The sequence below is a fragment of the Oncorhynchus clarkii genome, chromosome 32 (genome assembly GCF_045791955.1).
Source record: "Oncorhynchus clarkii lewisi isolate Uvic-CL-2024 chromosome 32, UVic_Ocla_1.0, whole genome shotgun sequence".
In the NCBI taxonomy this organism is placed as follows: Eukaryota; Metazoa; Chordata; class Actinopteri; order Salmoniformes; family Salmonidae; genus Oncorhynchus; species Oncorhynchus clarkii.
In genome coordinates, this window is record NC_092178.1 from 32,907,268 (window position 1) to 32,928,580 (window position 21,313).

At 43.0% G+C, this 21,313-nt stretch overlaps 2 protein-coding genes across 2 annotated transcripts; both read left to right on the top strand.

The window, feature by feature from the left end:
- The first annotated feature begins 470 nt into the window (after positions 1-470).
- LOC139392179 (guanine nucleotide-binding protein G(I)/G(S)/G(T) subunit beta-3-like) lies at positions 471-6,238 on the top strand. The gene is made up of 8 exons (XM_071139960.1): positions 471-685; positions 3,058-3,163; positions 3,540-3,685; positions 4,089-4,152; positions 4,420-4,576; positions 4,797-5,065; positions 5,410-5,626; positions 6,081-6,238. Exons 2-8 carry the CDS (start codon positions 3,107-3,109, stop codon positions 6,185-6,187), a joined length of 1,017 nt encoding a protein of 338 aa, XP_070996061.1. The 5' UTR covers positions 471-685; positions 3,058-3,106; the 3' UTR covers positions 6,188-6,238.
- Positions 6,239-9,974: 3,736 nt separating this feature from the next.
- On the top strand, positions 9,975-19,688 carry LOC139392180 (triosephosphate isomerase A). Its single transcript, XM_071139961.1, has 6 exons — positions 9,975-10,220; positions 10,869-10,992; positions 15,582-15,799; positions 16,419-16,504; positions 18,658-18,745; positions 19,026-19,688. The coding sequence occupies exons 1-6, from the start codon at positions 10,109-10,111 to the stop codon at positions 19,142-19,144; spliced, it is 747 nt and encodes a 248-aa protein (XP_070996062.1). The 5' UTR covers positions 9,975-10,108; the 3' UTR covers positions 19,145-19,688.
- Positions 19,689-21,313: the final 1,625 nt, after the last annotated feature.

Consider the following 21,313-nt stretch of genomic DNA (forward strand, 5'->3'; position numbering starts at 1 on the left):
GACTGGAAAAGTTTTCTGAGCCACTCCAGGTCAGCAAAATCAAATACCCTCTCCTCATAGACATTAACACTATTATACTGTCGAATGATATGGGACTGAATGTGGAAGACATCAAATGTGTTTCTCTACCAGCTTTATGTCGTAGCCATTGATGTGATGTAACAAATGGTGTGTTCTCACTAGCAATGCCGCTCTATACCCCTCAGAATCTCTCTACTGGATCATATCTCAAACCCCTCCGCATCTCTCTACTTAATCTTATTCTCACATTTACACCTTCACCTGTCCCTCTCTCCCTTCATCCCCCCTTCTCTCTTTACCTGCTCTTGTCTTTTGACCCCATGACCTGATTTTCTCCTCCAATCGGTTTACCCATCTCCTCTTGCCATGCTCTCTCTCTCTCCTTCCCTCTCTCTATTTCCATCTTCGGGCTTATCCCTTCATCCCTGATCTCCTTCATCCCCTTCAATCCTCATCTGTTCCTCACAGGAGGACGGGAGAGAGAAAGAGAGAGTTTTCACAGGTTGCCTGCAGCCAGTCTGTGGGTGAAAGCGTAAGAGGAAAGAGAGATAGAAAGAAGGAAAGCAGGGCTGACTTGAGTATTGTGGAACATAAAAAGCTGCTTCAAAGGGCTACTGAGGCAGAAAAGCCCAAAAAGAGGAAGGACTGCGTTTTGTTTGGAAAGGTGAGTGATTTTGGGTCACTTTGGTAGCACATACGTGGAACTACATGGAACGACATTGACGTCTCTGATGATTACGAACACGGACCCAGATCATCATCAACACTATCCCATTATCTAGCTCAGTATTCCCATCCATGATAAGATTTCACAGTTGAAAGACTGGAACTTCATCTGATTTGCAGCCCGGTCCAATGGATTGAATATGAGCGAAATAAACTACTCAATTGTCGGTCAATTACAAGAAGTAATAAATGGAGTTCTCAGATGTGCTCATTTCCACCAGAGGATGAATTCTAATGGCCTGCAAAAAGTGCACTGTAGTCCATGGAAAACATGTTGACTGCTGTCTTTGCAAGTGAGAGAGAGAGCAACAAGAGAGAGAGAGAGAGAGAGACAGAGACAGAGACAGAGACAGAGACAGAGAGTGAGAGAGAGAACTGGTAGGTCGGGTTGAAATGGCTGTCACCAGTAGGGAGTGACGGTGACAGAATTGAGTGCTTTTCTTCTCAGAATCCGTTTCATTTATTAGGTAACAACAGCATACAAAGACGTTATCAGCATTATCACGAAGGTTGCAAATCCTCCCTCATTGATTCTGGAGATCCAGTAAAAGAGGAACAACACCAAAACAAAATCCCAGAGTGAAAGCAGCAAACTGCAGAGCTTGTGCATAACTTCTATCTCACTTTTCGCACATGTATTGTCTCACATGTATTGAGTTTGTGCATTGAAGTCTTCCTGAATTCTGCAGCCATGCTAATAGAATGGTGCATGTCTAGAGTTCTTCTATCTAGACAAACAGGAATAGAGGCCATTCTGTGCATTTGTGCAAAGATCATTTCAAAGGAAATAACCAAACAGGAAACTGAAGAAGAAGACTCCATAAAAAAACCTCACATTTCTACCTGATAGGCCTATATCCTTGCCTAGTCTTGTCCCCTCTCTCCACTCTTTCTCTCTTCTACCATCTCTTGCTCCCCCTTTCTGATCCAGTGGTAAAGGGCAGTCAGTAATCGGATGACAGGAGATTTGACTGGAAAAGCCTCCTTTAAGATCCCCTGATGGGGCTTTAAAGCTCTATTCCCACTTGGCACAGACGTCATTTTGTCTAGTTTTGATTTACATTTGATTGAGTTGTCAGCTAATGTGAATTCAGCATGAAATCAACAAGAATTTGAACCGGGTCATTGGATTTAAGTTCAAAGTTGGGTGAAAATACAGAAATTCCTTTATGTTGACGACTTTCTCCACATTGATTCAACATCATCGCATTGATTTTTTTTTGTCATTGAAATTACATGGAAACAATGTTGATTCAACCAGTTTGTGCCCAGTAAGTTGTGCCCACCCCTCCTCGCCCTCTGTCTCACTGGCTCTCATCATAGGTCAAACCACTTACTGAACATGTTTAGCCTATGCTTTGCTTAGCCTATGTGTGAACAATTGTTTCTGTGAAAGTAATACCTTTTGTTAATACTGTATTTGCAGGGATGTGTGCTGTAGTAGTTGGATTCGTTTTTGAGATTTGTTGTTAACCTTTAAGCGGTTTACAAAAGTGGTGTGTGTTGGTAATTGGCCAATTATGAAAACGTCAGCATCCAATTAAAGAGTATTAGGGCCACACACAGCTAACCCCTAATTCCCTCTTGATCATGAAATATTCTCTCTTAAAAGGCATTGAAAATCAGAGTGAGGGGGGAGAAAAGAAGGTTCATGCTAAATTGTGTCTTAAACTTGTTTTAATTGTAACACAAAATAATAAGCAATAAATAGTCAAATATAAGTAATAAAGTATAGTTGTAAAGTTAAATGAGGCCTTCTAAGTAAAAATGGAAAGTACTCTTGAAAGACAGACATCACTTCCGTAAAGAACTATAAAAAACAAAATGGCTGTCTGTGTTACAGATACAATGGCCAGTAATTTGCCTTGTTCTTCGGATACATGAAGGTAGATCTTGGATATGTCACTAATTCTGCATATTAGACTTCTAGCACAGTGGATGTGGGATTATACCTCGTACCGTACTCAAGAAGGCCAATCTAGGCTCTTGCACCATACTAAATGACGAAAGCACCTGATTGGTTTAGTTTAGGGGGTCAGAGGCCATGGGGGAGTTACTGGAGCAATGAGTCCAGTTACGTTCTCCTCAAACAGATGGCCACCGTATACAGTAAATCTACTGCACATATTTGAGAACATTAATTCTCAGTTCTATTTAATTAAGATCTTTGTTACATGATTGAGTTCTACATTGCATACATTTTACAACGAGGACAGCATTTTTGCCAAGCCTTGATCTGTATATGTATGCAATCAAATAAGTTCTAAACATAAAACTATTTTCCTTTTCTCTTTCTCCCTTTTCGTCTAGTCTGCTACTTTTTTTTCTCCAGCGGTAACAGCCCCTATCAACCGTTGCCATGGGTGAAATGGACACGTTGAAAAAGGAGGCCGATGGTCTGAAGGCCCAGATTGAAGTGAGTCTCGTTATCACAGCATGCCAATGGTTGCCACAAGACACATTTTTTTTGTTTGTTACAATCTTCAATATCACCCCAGTCAAAAAAAAGACAATCAGATAAATAACTTGGAATTGTAGTACCAATAATGCACAATAATTCATGTACAGAGTTGATAACATATAGCCTACATTTCGTTTCCTCCACATACCAGCACTGACATTGAGATAAAGTTATACTAAGACATTGTAAGCAGTGTCTGGTTCCTGAAAAATGTAAATACAACAGAAGTATGGAAAACATTCTGCTCCAAACAATCTATGCTTATTTTTCTACAACTATTTGCCTCTTAACTTATTCCTCTCCTACCTGTGAATCCCTTTCCCGCCACTAGGCAGGCCGCAAGGCGGTCAATGACACCACCATGGCCACTCTAGCATCTGGTGTGGCGGCTGCACCACGTGTTCAGCTGAAAAACAGAAAGACATTGAAGGGCCACTTGGCCAAAATCTACGGCTTGCACTGGTCTGCTGATAACAGGTGAGAAGGTGTTCTTGTCCAGATAGCTGAGAATGGGGAAGACGCCAGGGACAGTCGAGCTCACCATAGACGCCCCACCACTACCACTAGCCAGTGTGGAATAGGGACTATTGAAAAACATAGAGAAGGTCTACCTTGAGCAAGACAGAGAAGGTCGATACAAGGGGTTGTCTGATGTGCCACTCAAACCAAATGGACTCTGATATCAAAAGGTCCCATTGTTTAATGTGTCCACCATGGCATGCAGGTGTCATGGGGTTCAATGAAAATGCTTTCATTGTTTCAAATGTTGCATTGTCAAAGTATTGAGCCAGATTCATACTGGACCTCGTGCCTAAATCCTGTTCCCAGAATTTGATACACTGACTAGCCACTTGTTGAACTTTCTTTTTCTCTACAACAGGCACATGGTCAGTGCCTCACAGGATGGCAAGCTTCTGATTTGGGACACCTACACCGGCAACAAGGTAAGGAGTGATCACTGATCACTCATCATCTTCACATCTCTAACTATTTTCCTCTTAATGCATAGGATTTATATAGAGAACTTTCTACTTGGTTTGCAAATGTATGGAGTAAATCCTTACTTCAACCACCGATGTGTAGAAGCAGTACCCACTTTTCTTTTAGATTGTCTTGACTTTGACTACACACTACGAATTTTAAGTCTTCTAACCTTGAGACAAAGCGAACTAGAAAGTGAGTGGTTAAGCATTCTTCTCCCTGCCCTCCAGGTATATGCCGTCCCCCTCAAGTCCTCCTGGGTAATGAGTTGCTCCATGGCCCCTTCTGGCAATCTGGTGGCCAGCGGAGGTCTGGATAACATGTGCACCATCGCCAATATCAAGGGTGCCAGCCCAAAGACCCTCAGGGAGCTGGACGCACATGAAGGTGGGTATCGTAGTACAATGTTTGCTTCATCCGAGTTATCGTCAACTCCGATACCAACTGGGTTTACGGTCAACTCCGTGACCAACTGGGTTATGGTCAACTCCGTGACCAACTACGAGAGAATTCATTAAAAGCGTGTTCATAAATTGGATGAGATCCAAATACGTAGGAAATAAGTAGTACAAACAATAACATCTCTATCTTTCTCCTTCCATCTCAGGCTACCTTTCTCATAGCCGCTTCCTGAACGACAATGAGATCCTCACAGCATCCGGTGACACCACTTGTTGCCTGTGGGATCTGGAGACTGGCAAGCAGAAGGTGATCTACAAGAGCCACGTGGGTGACTGTATGTGCCTGGCCTTGTCACCAGACCGGAACACTTTCATCTCAGGGGCGTGTGACTCCAGCGCCAAGCTGTGGGACATAAGAGATGGCGGCTGCAAGCAGACCTTCATCGGCCACACGAGTGACATTAACGCCATTGCGGTGAGCACATAAGACACGCCCCAGGGTTTTTCCTGGTCAGAATGACTCTGAATGATCTATATACTGTAGTGACCTTAACCCAACAGCTATCGACCTTGTCAAGATGTTGGTTTGCAGGTACAAGATTCTAGTTTCGAGCTCCGGTTGAGACTACCCACGTGACTTCAGTAGTCAGGGGGTAGTGTGATCCAAAATCGAAACATAATTTAGCTTCACAACACCAAATCTTTCCAAGGAGTCTGTACTTTGCTAACTCAGTCAACTCGCCGGGCAAACTAACCTTCAAGTTCAATACATGTCAAAACAAAACACTACATACTGAAATGGCCTTCTTTATACCCCAGTTCTACCCTAGTGGCACTGCAGTTATCACAGGTTCCGATGACTGCACCCTCAAGATGTACGACCTCCGTGCTGACCAAGAGGTCAATGGCTACCAGGACGCGGCATTGAATGCTGGCGTCACGTCAGTCTCCCTCTCCAGCTCAGGACGCCTCATCTTCGCCGGCTACGACAACTTCAACTGCAACATCTGGGATTCTCTGAAGGCCGAGAAAGTTGGTGAGTAAAAGTGTGAGGTGAAACCAGTGAGAGAGAAGGGAGAGGACTGAGGGGAGGGGTGAAAAGGAGTGAGTAGAGACAGAGACAAACAAAGAGAACAGTCAATGTAAAGAGAGGGAGGCAGAAGAGGAGATGGCATGAGTGAAAAATCTGCCGATGTGCCCTTGTGCAAGGCACTTAACCCTAATTGCTCCTGTAAGTTGCTCTTGATAGGAGCATCTGCTAAATGGCTCAAATGTAAATGTAAATAAGTGGGTGGTTTAAACACAGGTAATGAAAGGGAGAACGTGTATAGTCAAAGAAGTCTGGATGAGAGGCAGTCAATCAAAGAAACACGGGTAAAAAGGGAATAGAAACTAGAACTGCATCATTTGCATCAGTGTGGATGACTATTCTCTTCTTCTCTCATCCCTCTCTCTCTCTCTCTCTCTCTCTCTCTTTCTCTCTCTCTCAGGTGTTCTGTCTGGCCATGACAACAGAGTGAGCTGCATTGGGGTGCCAGACGATGGATTGGGTGTCTGCACAGGATCCTGGGATAGCTTCCTGAAGATCTGGAACTGAGCTGGTCCTCCAGAGGCAACATTGGGAAAGAGAGAGGGGAAGACAGGGAGGAGGGGGGGGGGAGTGGATGGAGCTAGAGGAGGAGAGGAGAAGGGGTTAAACACAACACTGAGAAATAAGGATGCTCATTTTGGGATTGGGGAGATATCAGGCGGAGCATGTTTGTCGTACCAGTTCACATAATTTCTTCCCTTCTCTCTCTCCCCTCCTTTTCATCTATGTATGCAATGTGAGAGGTGGTGAATGAGACTTCATAGAACATACTGTATAAATGACATCGACAGCAGATCAAAATGCAGCCACACTACGTGTACACATGAGAATTTTAAAGTTATTGTTAAGACTATCAATACCGAGACAACGACAAACATAAAAAAAATAGGATTATTTGAAATCATAAATGAATTAATGAAGAAAATATGCTCTACTTGTATCTAAGGTGAGAGTGACAATTGCACATATAGATTTTTGACAATAAAAATGTGAAATAAATACAGAAATATAATGAACATAAATAAAGATTTAGTATTACAGATGTATTTTTATTGTTTTGAGATCTTTGATGTATAAAGCCCACACTTATTAGCTGAAAGTTGATATGTACATTTATTTACATTTAGGTCATTTATTATTTATTGGAGTGCAGAGTTGATGTACAGTGCCGTTTGGTCATACAAATCCAATGTATGATGCCATTTTGGGCCTATGATGATACATGCTAACCAGCAGCACCCTCTGTCTTTGCCCCAAAATGGCTGCCATCACCAATCACCAACAAAATTAAACCATGTTCAATCACATACATCCGAGTTTGTCTATCCCTCTACTTTGAGTGTCCAGCATTCTTGAATCCTACTTCGGGAAAAAGGTTCTTGAGGTGTTACATATCAATACCAATATATTCCCTCCCAACTGCATTTTGTAGCACTTTTACCCATCGGCAGTAACTCTGTAAACATGCTATGTTCGTTGAAAAACCTTTCTAATAAACCTAGAATACTGCATTAACACCATGTCTGTGTATTTCTGCTTTGACAGTCCACCATTTAGAACAGAGTTGGACCAGGCTAATGTACACAGTTGTATTTCATATACAGACCTCTTTCTGGAGGACATTATTCAATGTTTTAGTTATGTGTCTTTACTTCAGTTTGTTTCTTTTCTTGTTTGTGAGGTTTTTGTTTTGCTCATTCACCTTGTGTTTGTCGTCTTATGTAAAAATAAAAAAAAAGCTCACACGCCGTACTCCAATGCTTCATAATAAAACACAATTTAAACAGAACATTAACATAACTACTCAACCTGTGGAAACATTGATAAGCGACCACGTTTTGGTTTTAGTGGGGCTGTGAAAATGTAACCACCTTTCTAGATATAAGGACTGACAACTCATGACAACCACAAGATAATGTTAAACATATTTTGAAGCTATTACCTGATTGGATCCCAGTCCAATATTTTGTAGATTAAGACCACATTGTGGGGGGGGGGGGGGGGGGGGGTTGATTCATCTCGCCTGGGCGCCTGTGTAGGCGCGGTTTGCACTGGCTGAATGTTGATTTGGAACTAGGTTGCCTACGCGGTGTGAGCCAGATGGCCCCCGCCTCTGGCCGATGTTGAAGTCGGCTTGAAGGATATAAGAACTGACAACTCATGACATCCACAAGATCATTTTATTTGACGTAGGTTCAGCACATTGAATAATGAGTAGGATTCTGTGTTTTGACGTGCAAAAGTGATCGCTTTTGATAATAACGCTTTGTCTGAGTTCCCAATGAAAACTAGTTTAAAAATTAGAACATACACTACCGTTCAAAAGTTTGGGGTAACTTAGAAATTGTCCTTGTTTTTGAAATAAAAGCAATTATTTTTTTCATTAAATTAACATCAAATTGATCAGAAATACAGTGGAGACATTGTTAATGTTGTAAATGACTATTGTAGCTGGAAACGGCTGACTTTTTTAATGGAATATCTACATAGGCGTACAGAGGCCCATTATCAGCAACCATCACTCCTGTGTTCCAAAGGCACATTGTGTTAGCTAATCCAAGTTTATAATTTTAAAAGGCTAATTGATCATTAGAAAACCCTTTTGCAATTATGTTAGCAGAGCTGAAAACTGTTGTTCTGGTTAAAGAAGCAATAAAACTGCCGTTTAGACTAGTTAAGTATCTGGAGCATCAGCATGTGTGGGTTCGATTACAGGCTGAAAATGGCCAGAAACAAAGACCTTTCTTCTGAAACTCATCAGTCTATTCTTGTTCTGAGAAATTAAGGCTATTCCATGCGAGAAATTGCCAAGAAACTGAAGATCTCGTACAACACTGTGTACTACTCCCTTCACAGAACAGCGCCAACTGTCTCTAACCAGGATAGAAAGAGGAGTGGGAGGCCCCAGGGCACAACTGAGCAAGAGGACAAGTATATTACAGTGTCTAGTTTGAGAAACAGACGCCTCACAAGTCCTCAACTGACAGCTTCATTAAATAGTACCCGCAAAACACCAGTCTCAACGTCAACAGTAAAGAGGCGACTCCGGGATGCTGACCTTCTAGGCAGAGTTGCAAAGAAAAAGCCATATCTCAGACCTGGCAATAAAAAGAAAAGATTAAGATGGGCAAAAGAACAGACACTGGACAGAGGAACTTTCTGTTTCTGAATGATACACACCATGCTGCATTGTTGACAATATGACCAGGGGATGCAGATTACCGGTTGATTTAAGCATGGCACACCTCCCTCACTGGCTTCGCCCGGTCACATAATGGGCCATAGTCCGGTTCAACCCGGGGCAGCTTAATTGAATCCCCTCACTATTGTTGTAAGAGACAAATTGGAAAGGGAAAGTTGTACAACTGAATGGCTTCAACTGAAATGTGTCCTCCGCATTTAATCCAACCCCTCTGAATCAGAGAGGTGCAGGGGGCTGCCTTAATCGACATCCACGTCTTTAGCGCCCAGGGAACGTCAGATTTTTACCTTCGCAGCTCTGGGATTCAATCCAGCAACCTTTTGGTTACTAGCCCAATGCTCTAACCACTAGGCTACCTGCAAAGGGGTGGTAGATTAGATAAAAAGGTGGTGTGTGTGTGTGTGTGTGTGTGTGTGTGTGTGTGTGTGTGTGTGTGTGTGTGTGTGTGTGTGTGTGTGTGTGTGTGTGTGTGTGTGTGTGTGTGTGTGTGTGTGCGCGCGCGTGCGTGTGTGCGTGTGTAAACTGTAGGGATTCCCATGTTGCTGGGGATCAGAAGTGTCTGGTGCGAGAGACGCAGGTTGAGGTTGCCAGGGTGAAAGTTGTGGGGAAAAGGTGTTAGATGCTGCGGCAGTGAAGAAAATTGAAGAAGATGGGTCAATGGTGAGGGATCCTAAGAGGCTCCCGGTGAGTTGCAGAATGTTGCCAGTACAGAGTAATAGGCCTACAAATGAAATGTGCTTCAGTAAGGTTGTCTTTTTAGTGTTCATTGCTATGGTTATCAACTGTACAGCAGGTATGGAAGTCACAGAAAACAGGTGTTGTGGTGGCAGCTGCAGAGAAGTACTTGGAATTAGGAGATTTTAATGTGAAGAGTTGAATGGTATTGTCCCCTCCTCCCAGGCCATTGGCCTGGTAAAGGATTAGATAGGGTTAAATTAGTGGAATGGGGGGAGTGTCTTTTTATGAGTGTAGGGTTAATACAGTAGTTGGCAGTGTAATTATTTTTTTCTATCACAAAGTAGAATGGATTTGTTCTCCGGTCCAGTTGGTGGCGGTAATGTAACATTATATTGGTTGCCAACTGCCGTTAAACCCCGCCGAAGAAGAAGAAGCTTAAAGAAAAAACGGGGAGAAGACTGCTTCTGCTTACCCACTGTTTGTTGCGAGCGCATCACATCCTAGGCCCGTGTCGTCGGTTTTCCGGTATCGTCCAACGCCCAGCCATCATGTCTTCTAGAACATTTTTCGTAGGAGGAAACTGGAAGATGAATGGTGACAAGAAGAGCCTGGGCGACCTTATAACGACCCTGAACACTGCAAGCCTCAACGATGAAACCGGTAACCGGCATTCGATTTTTGTCTCAATATCTTCAGTCTAAAATGTGCCCTAATACGTTGACACTACATTCTTATTGATACCAATACATATATAAACACATGTTAACATGAAACTAGTAAATGTATATATTTTTCTATCACTAAACAGAAGAATGATGCTGATGATTGCGTCAAACGACACGAGAATAACGCCATGACATTGAAGTCACGTGACGTATCTTTTGACCGCTATGTGGAATCCTTGGGATTAACCCTTACCATAACCTATACCTAACTCAACATTTTAATCGTCACCTCAACCATTTTAAATTTGAACTTCAATGGGGTAGGGACGCTCTTCGTGAGAGCTATGCTCATTGAACTCCCATAACATCTGTGTGCATAAATGTGTGCGTAAAAACAGACTTGAGACGTTGAGAAGCTCCACAGAATTTAAGATTGTCTTAATTCACCAACTGATCCCCAAATGGGCACATTTAAAAGCCTACATTTGCGTACAGGCCAGGTAGTCTAGGCTTAGTTATATGAGTTATCAGGTGCATGTCCTTACTCAAGATTGACAATAGCGTGCCAAACAAAAGACTGATTATATTGACAACTGTTCAATTGAATGTCTCCTCTCTCTACCTCCCTCTCTTATACTCACAGAGGTGGTGTGTGGTGCTCCCACCGTTTACCTTGACTTTGCCCGCTCGAACCTGGATGCCAGGATCGGCGTCGCCGCACAGAACTGCTACAAAGTTGCCAAGGGGGCCTTCACAGGCGAGATCAGGTAAGGCTCCTCCATATGACGACACGTCTTCCACCTTGAGACGGAATCTGTGAACTGGTTTAAGATGGACTCCTTATTGGGTGATTTAGGAACTTCATTGGGAGGATGGATGTTTAACATGCTTTTTTACATTTGTGTATCAAACCATTTTTGGAAAAAAAATGATGAAATTGGTCATGTTAGGCCCTTTTTAGACCTATGGTCTGTGAACTGTACATAATACGGACGTCTTGGTGTCATTATACTCTTTATAGTGTTCTCAAATATGTAGCATGTCTAGATTCTGAATTAAATCTCAAAACGACCCATTTTTTACCTCGTTTATTTTTAGACATTGTTTAACAATATACCATTCAAACACGTCAAATGTCAGTGGGCTCTGATTTGACACGTTTTATACATAGAAATGTAATATTGCAGGTCATAAACCATTCACAGCCCAGTGTTTTCCACTAGCCTCGGATGAACAGCCGACTACACCAGGTTGTTGAGATTTGAGTTTGCTCAACTGCTGCTAGCAAAGGAATTTCGGAGAATATCATCTCTCAGACATGTGAATCCCACCATTGTTGAACATGGCGTTCCTGAATGTGGGTATTCCTACATCTGCAGGAACTCTTCTTTATACTTCTATTGGTGCATTTTTAAGTTGGGGGAGGCGGGGCGCTCTAGTACAGTAGGTGACGTTAATGCACAATAACGTTGGATGCCAGCCGCCAATAAACCCCACAGAGGATGTGAACGGTAACTAGCTAGCCGTACACTGGTAGACAGCCCCTGCCTGTCGGACATTGTTTCCCCCAGTTCTGTTAACGGCGGCAGGTGTTTGGCAGGCGGGAGCCAAGGACACTGTACTAGCGGAGCCAGCTAGTCCGGTACACGGGAGCGACACTGTCGCTAACGAACGTTAACTGCTGTGCTAGAGGGGTCGACTAGTAGACCTGTCCTTGTGCAGGAGGGGGCGACACTGTTCTAGCTGGAGAACTAGCAAGCTAGCACAGTGTCGCTAACTAGCTTGCTAGCACACTGTGTCGCCCCAGCCTCCCGCATGCTGTTCCAGCGTTAGTTGCCTAGCTGCGCAAAATGTTATGCAGCAGTGATGCAATGACGCAGTCGGTGTGTTCGAAGCGTTAGGCGGGACGACCAGTAGACTGTCCTTCGTCCAGCTGTCAGGCACTGTTTTATCCAGTACACAGCAGGCTTGAAGGAACCAATGGGTTGCTCGAGGGGGATCATTCCTGCCCTGAATTGCGGGCTGCGGGTGTACACTTGCACCCATGTGACTAATATATTTGCGTGTACATTTGTACTTTATTGAGCATGGAACAATCCAAATAACTTTTAGTCATTTCTTATCATAATGCTTTCTCAAATACTTTCATTATTCTCCTGCAGTTTTGTGTGCTGCTTATTGTGCTCCTTGTATACAATGTCAGCTTTAGAGCCCTGAATTCGCATGTCCCATGTTGTAAAGATGAGTCAAAATCCACTTAGCCTTTTGTTTTCTGGCACATTCATTTATTTTCTTTTGACTTTCATATAGTAGTCACCTTTGATTTATTTTTCCAAGATGTGGGCTATTTTTTAAAATAAAATGCGCAATTTGAACAAACATCGTGGCAGTTCATATCTTGCAGTAAAACTGAATTACTTTAATCTCAAAAGAAGACGAGTTTAATTAATGTTCTTTCACATAGAACATAGTCCTGATCTTATACATTGAGTTTACAAAACATTAAGAACACCTTCCTAATGTTGTCCCCCCTTTTGCCCTCAGAACACCATCAATTTGTCGGGCATGAACTCTACAAGGTGTTGAAAGCGTTCCACAGGGATGCTGACCCATGTTGACTCCAATGCTTCCCACAGTTGTGTCAAGTTGGCTGGATGTCCTGTGGTTGTTACACACGGGGAAACTGAGTGTGGAAAACCCCATCAACGTTGCAGTTCTTGAGACAAACTGGTGCACCTACTACCATACCCTGTTCAAAAGCACTTAAATCTTTTGTCTTGCCTATTCACCCTCTGAATGGCACAGTCTCAATTTTCTCAAGGCTTAAAAATTCCTTATTTAACCTGTCTCCTCCCCTTAATCTACACTGATTTGAAGTGGATTTGACATAATTTGTTCATAATGTTTTATACACTCAGTGTAGGCCTAGGACTAGACGATATCCAAAACAACTAACAATACACTGAATTCTTCAAACAATTTCAGTCATTTAAATTGTAAAGTCATTTTTACAATTTGGGAGGTAAATTTAATAAGTATTCAAATCAAATTGTATCAGTCACCTGTGCTCACTTACGAGCCCCTAACCAACAATGCAATTTAAAAAATACAGATAAGAATAAGTGATAAAAGTAACAAGTATTAAAGAGCAGCAGTGAAATAACAGCGAGACTATACTGGGGGTACTGATACAAAATCAATGTGCGGGGGAACCTGTTTGCGGTAGTATGTACATGTAGGTAGAGCTATTAAGGTGACTATGCATTGTTGACAGAGTAGCAGTGGTGTAAAGAGGGGGTGAGGGGTGCACTGCAAATAGTCTGGGTAGCCATTTGACTACATGTTCAGGAGTCTTATGGCTTGGGGGTAGAAGCCTTTTGAACCAAGACTTGGTCGCTCCGGTACTGCTTGCCATGCGGTAGCAGAGAGAACAGTCTATGACTAGGGTGGCAGGAGTCTTTCACAATTTTTAGGGCCTTCCTCTGACACTGCCTGGTGTAGAGGTCCTGGATGGCAGGAATCTTAGCCCCCACTCTCTGTAGTGCCTTACGGTCAGAGGCCGAGCAGTTGCCATACCAGGCAGTGATGCAACCAGTCAGGATGCGCTTGATGGTGCAGCTGAAGAACCTTTTGAGGATCTGAGGACCCATGCCAAATCTTTTCAATCTGCTGAGGTTTTGTCGTGCCCTCATGACTGTCTTGGTGTGCTTGGACCATGTTAGTTTGTTGGTGACGTGGACACCAAGGAACTTGACGCTCTCAGCCTGCTCCACTGCAGCCCCGTCGATGAGAATGGGGCGTGCTCGGTCCTCTTTTTCCTATAGTCCACAATCATCTTGTTTGTCTTGATCACGTTGAGGGAGAGGTTGTTGTCCTGGCACCACACGGCCAGGTCTCCGACCTCCTTCCTATAGGCTGTCTCATTGTTGTCGGTGATCAGGCCTACCACTTATCTGCAAATGTAATGATGGTGTTGGAGTTGTACCTGGCCGTGCAGTCATGAGTGAACAGGGAGTAGAGGAGGGGACTGAGCACGGGCCCTTGTGTTGAGAATCAGCTTGGTGGATGTGTTGTTACCTACCCTTGCCACCTGGGGGCAGCCCGTCAGGAAGTCCAGGATCCAGTTGCAGAGGGAGGTGTTTAGTCCCAGGGTCCTTATCTTATTGATGAGCTTTGAGGGCTCTGGTGTTGAACGCTGAGCTGTAGTCATTGAATAGCATTCTCACATAGGTGTTCCTTTTTGTCCAGGTGCGAAAGGGAAGTGTGGAGTTCAATGGAGTGTGCATCATCTGTGTTGGTATGCAAATTGGAGTGGGTCTAGGGTTTCTGGGATGATGGTATGATGTGAGCCATGACCAGCCTTTCAAGGCACTTCATAGCTACAGATGTGAGTGCTACGGGTTGGTAGTTGCTTAGGCAGGTTACCTTAGTGTTTTTGGGCACAGGGACTATGGTGGTCTGCTTAAAACATGTTGGAATTACAGACTCAGACAGGGAGAGGTTGAAAATGTCAGTGGAGACACTTGCCAGTTGGTCAGTTCATGCTCGCAGTACACGTCCTGATAATTGGTCCGGCCCTGCAGCCTTGTGACTGTTGACCTGTTTTAAAGGGCTTACTCACATCAGCTGCGGAGAGCATGATCAGTCTTCCGTAACAGCTGGTGCTCTCATGCATGTTTTAGTGTTATTTGCCTCGACACGAGCATAGAAGTAGTTTAGCACGTCTGGTAGGCTCGTGTCACTGGGCAGCTCTCGGCTGTGCTTCCCCTTGTAGTCTAATGGTTTGCAAGCCCTGCCACATCCGACGAGCGTCAGAGCCGTTATAGTACTATTCGGTCTTAGTCCTGTGACGCTTTGCCTGTTTGATGGTTCATCAGAGGACATAGCAGGATTTCTTATAAGCTTCCGGGTTAGAGTCCCGTTCCTTGAAAGCGGCAGCTCTAGCCTTTAGCTCAGTGCGGATGCTGCCTGTAATCCATGGCTTTTGGTTGGGGTATCATTTTGCTGTGTATTTCGGGTGGAATCAAGACATTAGACTGTACCAGAGGCCACCGAAATATAGGTTGTGGCCCGGGGAGGCCTGGCTGGCTACTTTCCTATTTGGCTGGTTATCCAGATACCCTTTGAATCCATTTTCCCATTCACTGAGTTGCTGGTGCTCATAAAATGTATCATACCTTCAGAATTAGCAGAGCCCACTCTGGAAGTTTGATACAAATGTGAAAATGATTTTTAACATCTTTCCTCCTAATGAAGTTTCTGTGAGAAGTGCCAGAATAATCTGACATACATTCAATTAAATCTACTATTTAGTGGGTGTATTGCTAATCCCTCTCCCTCTTTCTCTCTCCCTCAGCCCTGTGATGATCAAGGACTGTGGTGTGGAGTGGGTGATTCTGGGCCACTCGGAGAGGCGCCACGTGTTTGGGGAGAGTGACGAGCTGATTGGTCAGAAGGTGGCCCACGCCCTGGAGAGTGGCCTGGGGGTGATCGCCTGCATCGGAGAGAAGCTGGAGGAGAGAGAGGCTGGAACCACAGAGGAGGTGGTGTACGCCCAGACCCAGGCCATCGCAGGTAACCGCTAGGTTCAAACCCCATGTTCGCTGTGTATCACAGGAATGTATTAGTCTGCTCATCCAAAGCGTTCTCATCATGCAAGCGTTGAACCCTTGCAACACCAGGGTTGTGGTTCGATTCCCACAGGGGACCAGTAGGAAAATGTATGCACCCACTACTGTAAGTTGCTTTGGATAAGAGTCTCTGCTAAATGACCAGTGTAAACATTTAGATCCTTTATTTTCTCTCCTGAATAACTCTTTGGGAAAGTTAACTAAAAATGTCCATGAAATCTTCATTTTATATATTCTACCTGCTCTGTTGCACTCCTTCCAAAAATATGTTGGCCATTATTTTGGTTTAAGTTGAAAATGTTACTTTTTTTGTATTTTTTTTGACACAAACATACATAGACAAAAACAATAGACAATTACGATTTACATACATTTCAACAAACAATGACATCACACTTTCTCAGAACTTTGCCCGAGACCTAAAATAACTAACTCTGGGGTCCATTCAATTAGTCTACATGTTGTATTATACATCTTAAGGCAATTAGTGGTAGGCCAAACATAACTTATCATGATCTACATACAGTGCCGTCCATTATATTGATGTAAAGTTGTTGTTGTAGACAACGTGAAGGACTGGAGCAAAGTGGTGCTGGCTTACGAGCCGGTGTGGGCCATCGGTACTGGCAAGACAGCCTCACCCGAACAGGTACGACTCATCGCCGTTTTATAACAATATTTACTTACCTACAACATGCATACTTTACTATATTTTTTGTAAGTTACACACAGATCTGTGGGAAATGGATATTGGTTTTCTTAATCGCATGCATTTCATATTTTTTTTAAAAAGTTAGCAAGAGTTGTCTGTACATGACTGCAGTGAGCGGGATTCTGTTACGTGAAAGGCACCTGTTGGCTTCTCGGGATGGCCCACTTCCATCCAATCTTTATAGACCACCGCATGTTTAGGCCTGCAGTACGCTCACTAGAAACGAGCACTGTGCATGCTGGGCTAACAGTCCACTGCATTCACACAAACGGTTATCATTGTTGTTAGGGAGATGCTACAATGACTGAGGTTAAAGTGCAGACTGCCAGCTTTAGCTTGAGGGTATTTTCATCCATATGTGACCGTTTAGAAATTATGACACTTTTTGTAGGTAGTGTGTGTCCCCCCCCCCAAATTCACTTGTGTGTTATGAGTCAAACTTTTTTTTTGTATTTAGTCCCATATTCCTAGCGCACAATGATTTGCATCAAGCTTGTGACTCTAGAAACTTGTTGGCTGTACACAAGTATGTGGACACCAGTGGAGGCTGCTGAGGGAGGACGGAATGGAATAATGTCTGGAGTGGTAACAGACACATCAAACACGTGGTTTCTATGTGGTTGATACCACTCGATTGACTCCATTCTAGCCATCTACTATGTCAGTGGATTTGGCTATTTCCAGCCACAGATGTTGCTGACAGGCGTATAAAATCGAGCACACAGCCAGCCATGCAATCTCACCATGCGTAATGCCAGGCATCGGCTGGAGTGATGTAAAGCTCGCCGCCATTTGACTATGGAGCAGTGGGGGGGGAATTCTATGTGAATGACTGAGAAAGTTAAACGCACAAATATCATACTCCCAAGATATGCTACGGTATTTGTGCGTCTAACTTTCTCACTCATCATTCAAGATTTATTCAGGACTATACGTAATCATGGTAGAATCCACATGAATATACAGGTATTTATAAACATTCTATACTTATTTACAATAAAAGTGCCTCCAAAATGACAATACATTACTTACCATTCATATCTATTGGGAGCAAAATAACCTGAAACACAACCAAAACACACAGCAAATGCATCCAACAAATTTGTAGTCAACGCAAGCTATGAATATGGAACTAAATACTTAACTTTTGACTACTTTAATACACTTAAGTGAATTTGGCCCAATACTTTTGGTCCCCTAAAATGGGGCACCATGTACAAAAAGTGCTGTAATTTCTAAACGGTTCACCTGTGGTTGAAATCACCCTCAAATTAAAGCTGACAGTCTGCACTTTAACTTCATTGTCATTGATTTCAAATCAAAAGTCCTGGAGTACAGCGCCAAAACAACATGTCTGTGCCAATAGTTTTATAGCTCACTATGTTTTTAAGTAAATCTTGTACGATAGTTCCATTGTTTCAGTTTTTTTTTTTATTTTTTTTTTTATTGTTAGAAACAGCCTAGTGGTTTATGCTAAATGTGGTTATATTAAGCACTAGTTTGTTTATGCTGCAAGAGTGTATTTTCTGTTTTTTATTTATTTGAAGGCCCAGTGAAGTCAAATGTGATTTAAAAAAAAAATGTATATATATTTTTCCTGTGCTTTTATATACATTTCCAGATGGAGATTGGAATTATACTGTGAAAATGATAATGCCCTTTTTGTGTAAGAGTGGTTTGAAATTTCAGCCCTTGGTGGGATGGAGTTTTGGCCTGTCTGGTGACATCACCAGGTGGTAAATTAGGTGATAGACGGATAAGAGTGAGTTCCAAACCTCCCTGCCAATAACAGCTAGTTTTCAGTTTTTCCTCCCCACTCTGACATCTCCCAGACAGTCCTAGCAAATTTGCTTGAGAAACTGCTCTTGCTAGGAAGCTATTTGTTTATTTTTGACCATTTTAATTCAAATCAAACACAAATTTGACCAACTGGGGACTTTTCTTTTTGTCCCCACAAGGTCAAGTGTGATTTCTAGGGAGTTTAGGGTTAAGGTTAGAATTAGGGAAAGAGTATGGGTTAGTGGAACTGAATTGTGTGTCCCTCACAAAGTTGGCTGTACAAGACACTGTGTGAACTTGTCTCGCCCCAGGCCCAGGAGGTGCATGAGAAGCTGAGGGAGTGGATGAGGGCCAATGTCTCTGAGGCCGTGGCCGACTCCGTCCGCATTATCTATGGAGGTCAGTAGGGACCACACCGAACTCAGGCTGCTAATAGCAACGAGAAAATCCCCAGAGCCATTGTTTCTAATGGAAATCTAAACATATGTATTGGGCTGAATAGTTGGGGGGGGGGGGGGGTCAAAAACACACATTACTGACATCAAATGGAGCTTACAGCATGAGTAACATTATTTTTGTGTCTTTTGGAAGAATATGAATGTGCTCCTAAACCTTTGATAAAATTGTATGTATTACATGCGCACTTGAGTGTTTTTACCAAAGTCCCTCCCTTCTCCAGGCTCCGTGACAGGGGCCAACTGCAAAGAGCTGGGCTCCCAAAACGATGTGGATGGCTTCCTGGTGGGCGGAGCCTCCCTCAAGCCTGAGTTTGTTGACATCATCAATGCACGTGCCTAGAGCGCACGAGCAACCTAACCTGCTGCTAGTAGTGTCCTGTGACTGCATCTCTTCCCTGAGTTTCTGTGTGACAATGAATGACCTGCTTGTGTTAACAAGGGATGATTTGACTCATTTTGAAATGCACTATAGTTTAGGCGCTGGCCACAGTAAAAGTCCCACATTGATAATACATGTCAGTCTCCATTGGTTGATGGATTCTGTGTGAGGGTGGGACTTTTATTATGGAATGTCTCTTTGGATGGAAGATCCTAACTACATGCATTCTAAAAATGTACATTCCTGATATATTAATAAGCACTGCACTTAATGATGTTCCATATAGGATATGTGGTCATTACTGTAAGGGGACCAGTACTTTGTGTATTGCTAGTGACTGTACAAGTTCCATTGTCACTAGAAGCAGTCGTGCTCACGCTTGGTTTAGTCCCTCCTTTCTCTCCTATTGGTTGAATCATGTCAGTAATGTTTTCCAGCAAATGACTGTCAAGACAGACCCACAAGGCTGAAGACCACTTGAATAAATGGTTTAGTCTACTGTGAACTTGCGTCTGTCTTTCTGTTGGTTCTAAAAGTCGGCAAGTGTCCGGTTACTGCATGACTCTAGCAGAAATATGGCTCCTTCCATCCACCCACCCAAAGCAGGCTGGATAAAACTTCAAAATGACAAAGGCTCAACGATTTAAAAAATATGTTAAGTTGAAACATCAAGTTTATAGTTTAATCAATGGTCTTCATTAGAACCTTTTCAAGTATCACTTATTGTATGCACCCTCCACTTCTTTCCATTAAACATAATGATTTCAGTGGTTTCCCTATTCATTTAGCAGCGATGCACAGCTTTTAAAATCGGTTACAAGTTATAGTCAAGTTTGGACACCTCCAATGGTTTCTTTATTAAGATTGTCTATATTGTAGAATAATGGAAGACATCAAAACTATGTAGTAACCAAAAGTGTTAAACAAATCAAAATATTTGAGATTCTTCAAAGTAGCCACCCTTTGCCTTAGACAGCTTTGCACATGCTTGTCATTCTCTCAATGAGGTAGTCACCTGAAATGCCTTTGACTTAACAGGTGTGCCTTAAATTCATTTGTGGAATTTCTTTCCTCAATCCATTTGAGCCAATCATGTGTGTTGTGACAAGGTAGATTGCCCTATTTGGTAAAAGATCCAAGTCCATATTATGGCAAGAACACCTCAAATAAGCAATGAAAAACAGTCCATGACTTTGACAAGAAGGGCAGTCAATCTGGAAGATTTAAGAACTTTGAAAATGTCTTCAAGGGCAGGCGCAAAAACCAAGTGCTATGATGCAATAGGCTCATGAGGACTGCCACAGGAAAGGAAGACCCTGCTGCAAAGGATAAGTTCTTTAGAGTTACCAGCCTTAGAAATTGCAGACCAAATAAATGCTTCACAGAATTAAAGTAAGACACACTTCAACATTTGTTCAGAGGAGGCTGTGTGAATCAGGCCTTAATGGTTGAATTGCTGCAAAGAAACCACTACTAAAGGACACCAATAATAAGATACTTTATTTAGCCAAGAAACATGAGCGATGGACATTAGACCGAAGGAAATCTATCGTTTGGTCTGATGAGTCTAAATTTGAGATGTTTGATTCCAACTGATGTGTCTTCACGAGACGCGGAGTAGGCGAACAGATCTCCGCATGTGTGGTTCCAACTGTGAAGCATGGAGGAGGAGCTTTGCTGGTGACACTGATTTATTTAGAATTCAAGGCACACTTAACCAGCATGGCTACCACAGCATTCTGCAGCGATACGCCATCCCATCTGGCTTGCACTTAGTGGGATTATCATTTGTTTTTCAACAGGACAATGACCCAACACACCTCACACATGTGTAAGGGCTATTTGACCAAGAGAGAGTGATGGAAAGGTGCATCGGATGACCTGGCCTCCACAATCACCCGACCTCAACCCAATTGAGATGGATTGGGATGAGTTGGACCGCAAAGTGAAAAAAGCAGCCAACAAGTGCTCAGCATATGTGGAAACTCCCAAGACTGTTGGGAAAGCATTCCAGGTGAAGCTGGTTGAGAGAATGCAAAGAGCGCAAGTCTGATATTTTTTTAACTAATTGATCTTTTGACCAATCAGATCAGCTCTGAAAAGGATCTGGTGTGAAAAGATTTGATGGGG

What these genes read in the sequence shown, in the direction of transcription:
- LOC139392179 (XM_071139960.1), top strand. Translation starts at nt 3,107, where the DNA reads ATGGGTGAAATGGACACGTTGAAAAAGGAGGCCGATGGTCTGAAGGCC. An exon ending in GTCTGAAGGCCCAGATTGAA is followed by an intron (nt 3,164 to 3,539) that starts GTGAGTCTCGTT and finishes TCCCGCCACTAG; the next exon opens with GCAGGCCGCAAGGCGGTCAA. An exon ending in ACACCTACACCGGCAACAAG is followed by an intron (nt 4,153 to 4,419) that starts GTAAGGAGTGAT and finishes CCTGCCCTCCAG; the next exon opens with GTATATGCCGTCCCCCTCAA.
- LOC139392180 (XM_071139961.1), top strand. Translation starts at nt 10,109, where the DNA reads ATGTCTTCTAGAACATTTTTCGTAGGAGGAAACTGGAAGATGAATGGT. An exon ending in GCCTTCACAGGCGAGATCAG is followed by an intron (nt 10,993 to 15,581) that starts GTAAGGCTCCTC and finishes TCTCTCCCTCAG; the next exon opens with CCCTGTGATGATCAAGGACT. An exon ending in CGTCCGCATTATCTATGGAG is followed by an intron (nt 18,746 to 19,025) that starts GTCAGTAGGGAC and finishes TCCCTTCTCCAG; the next exon opens with GCTCCGTGACAGGGGCCAAC.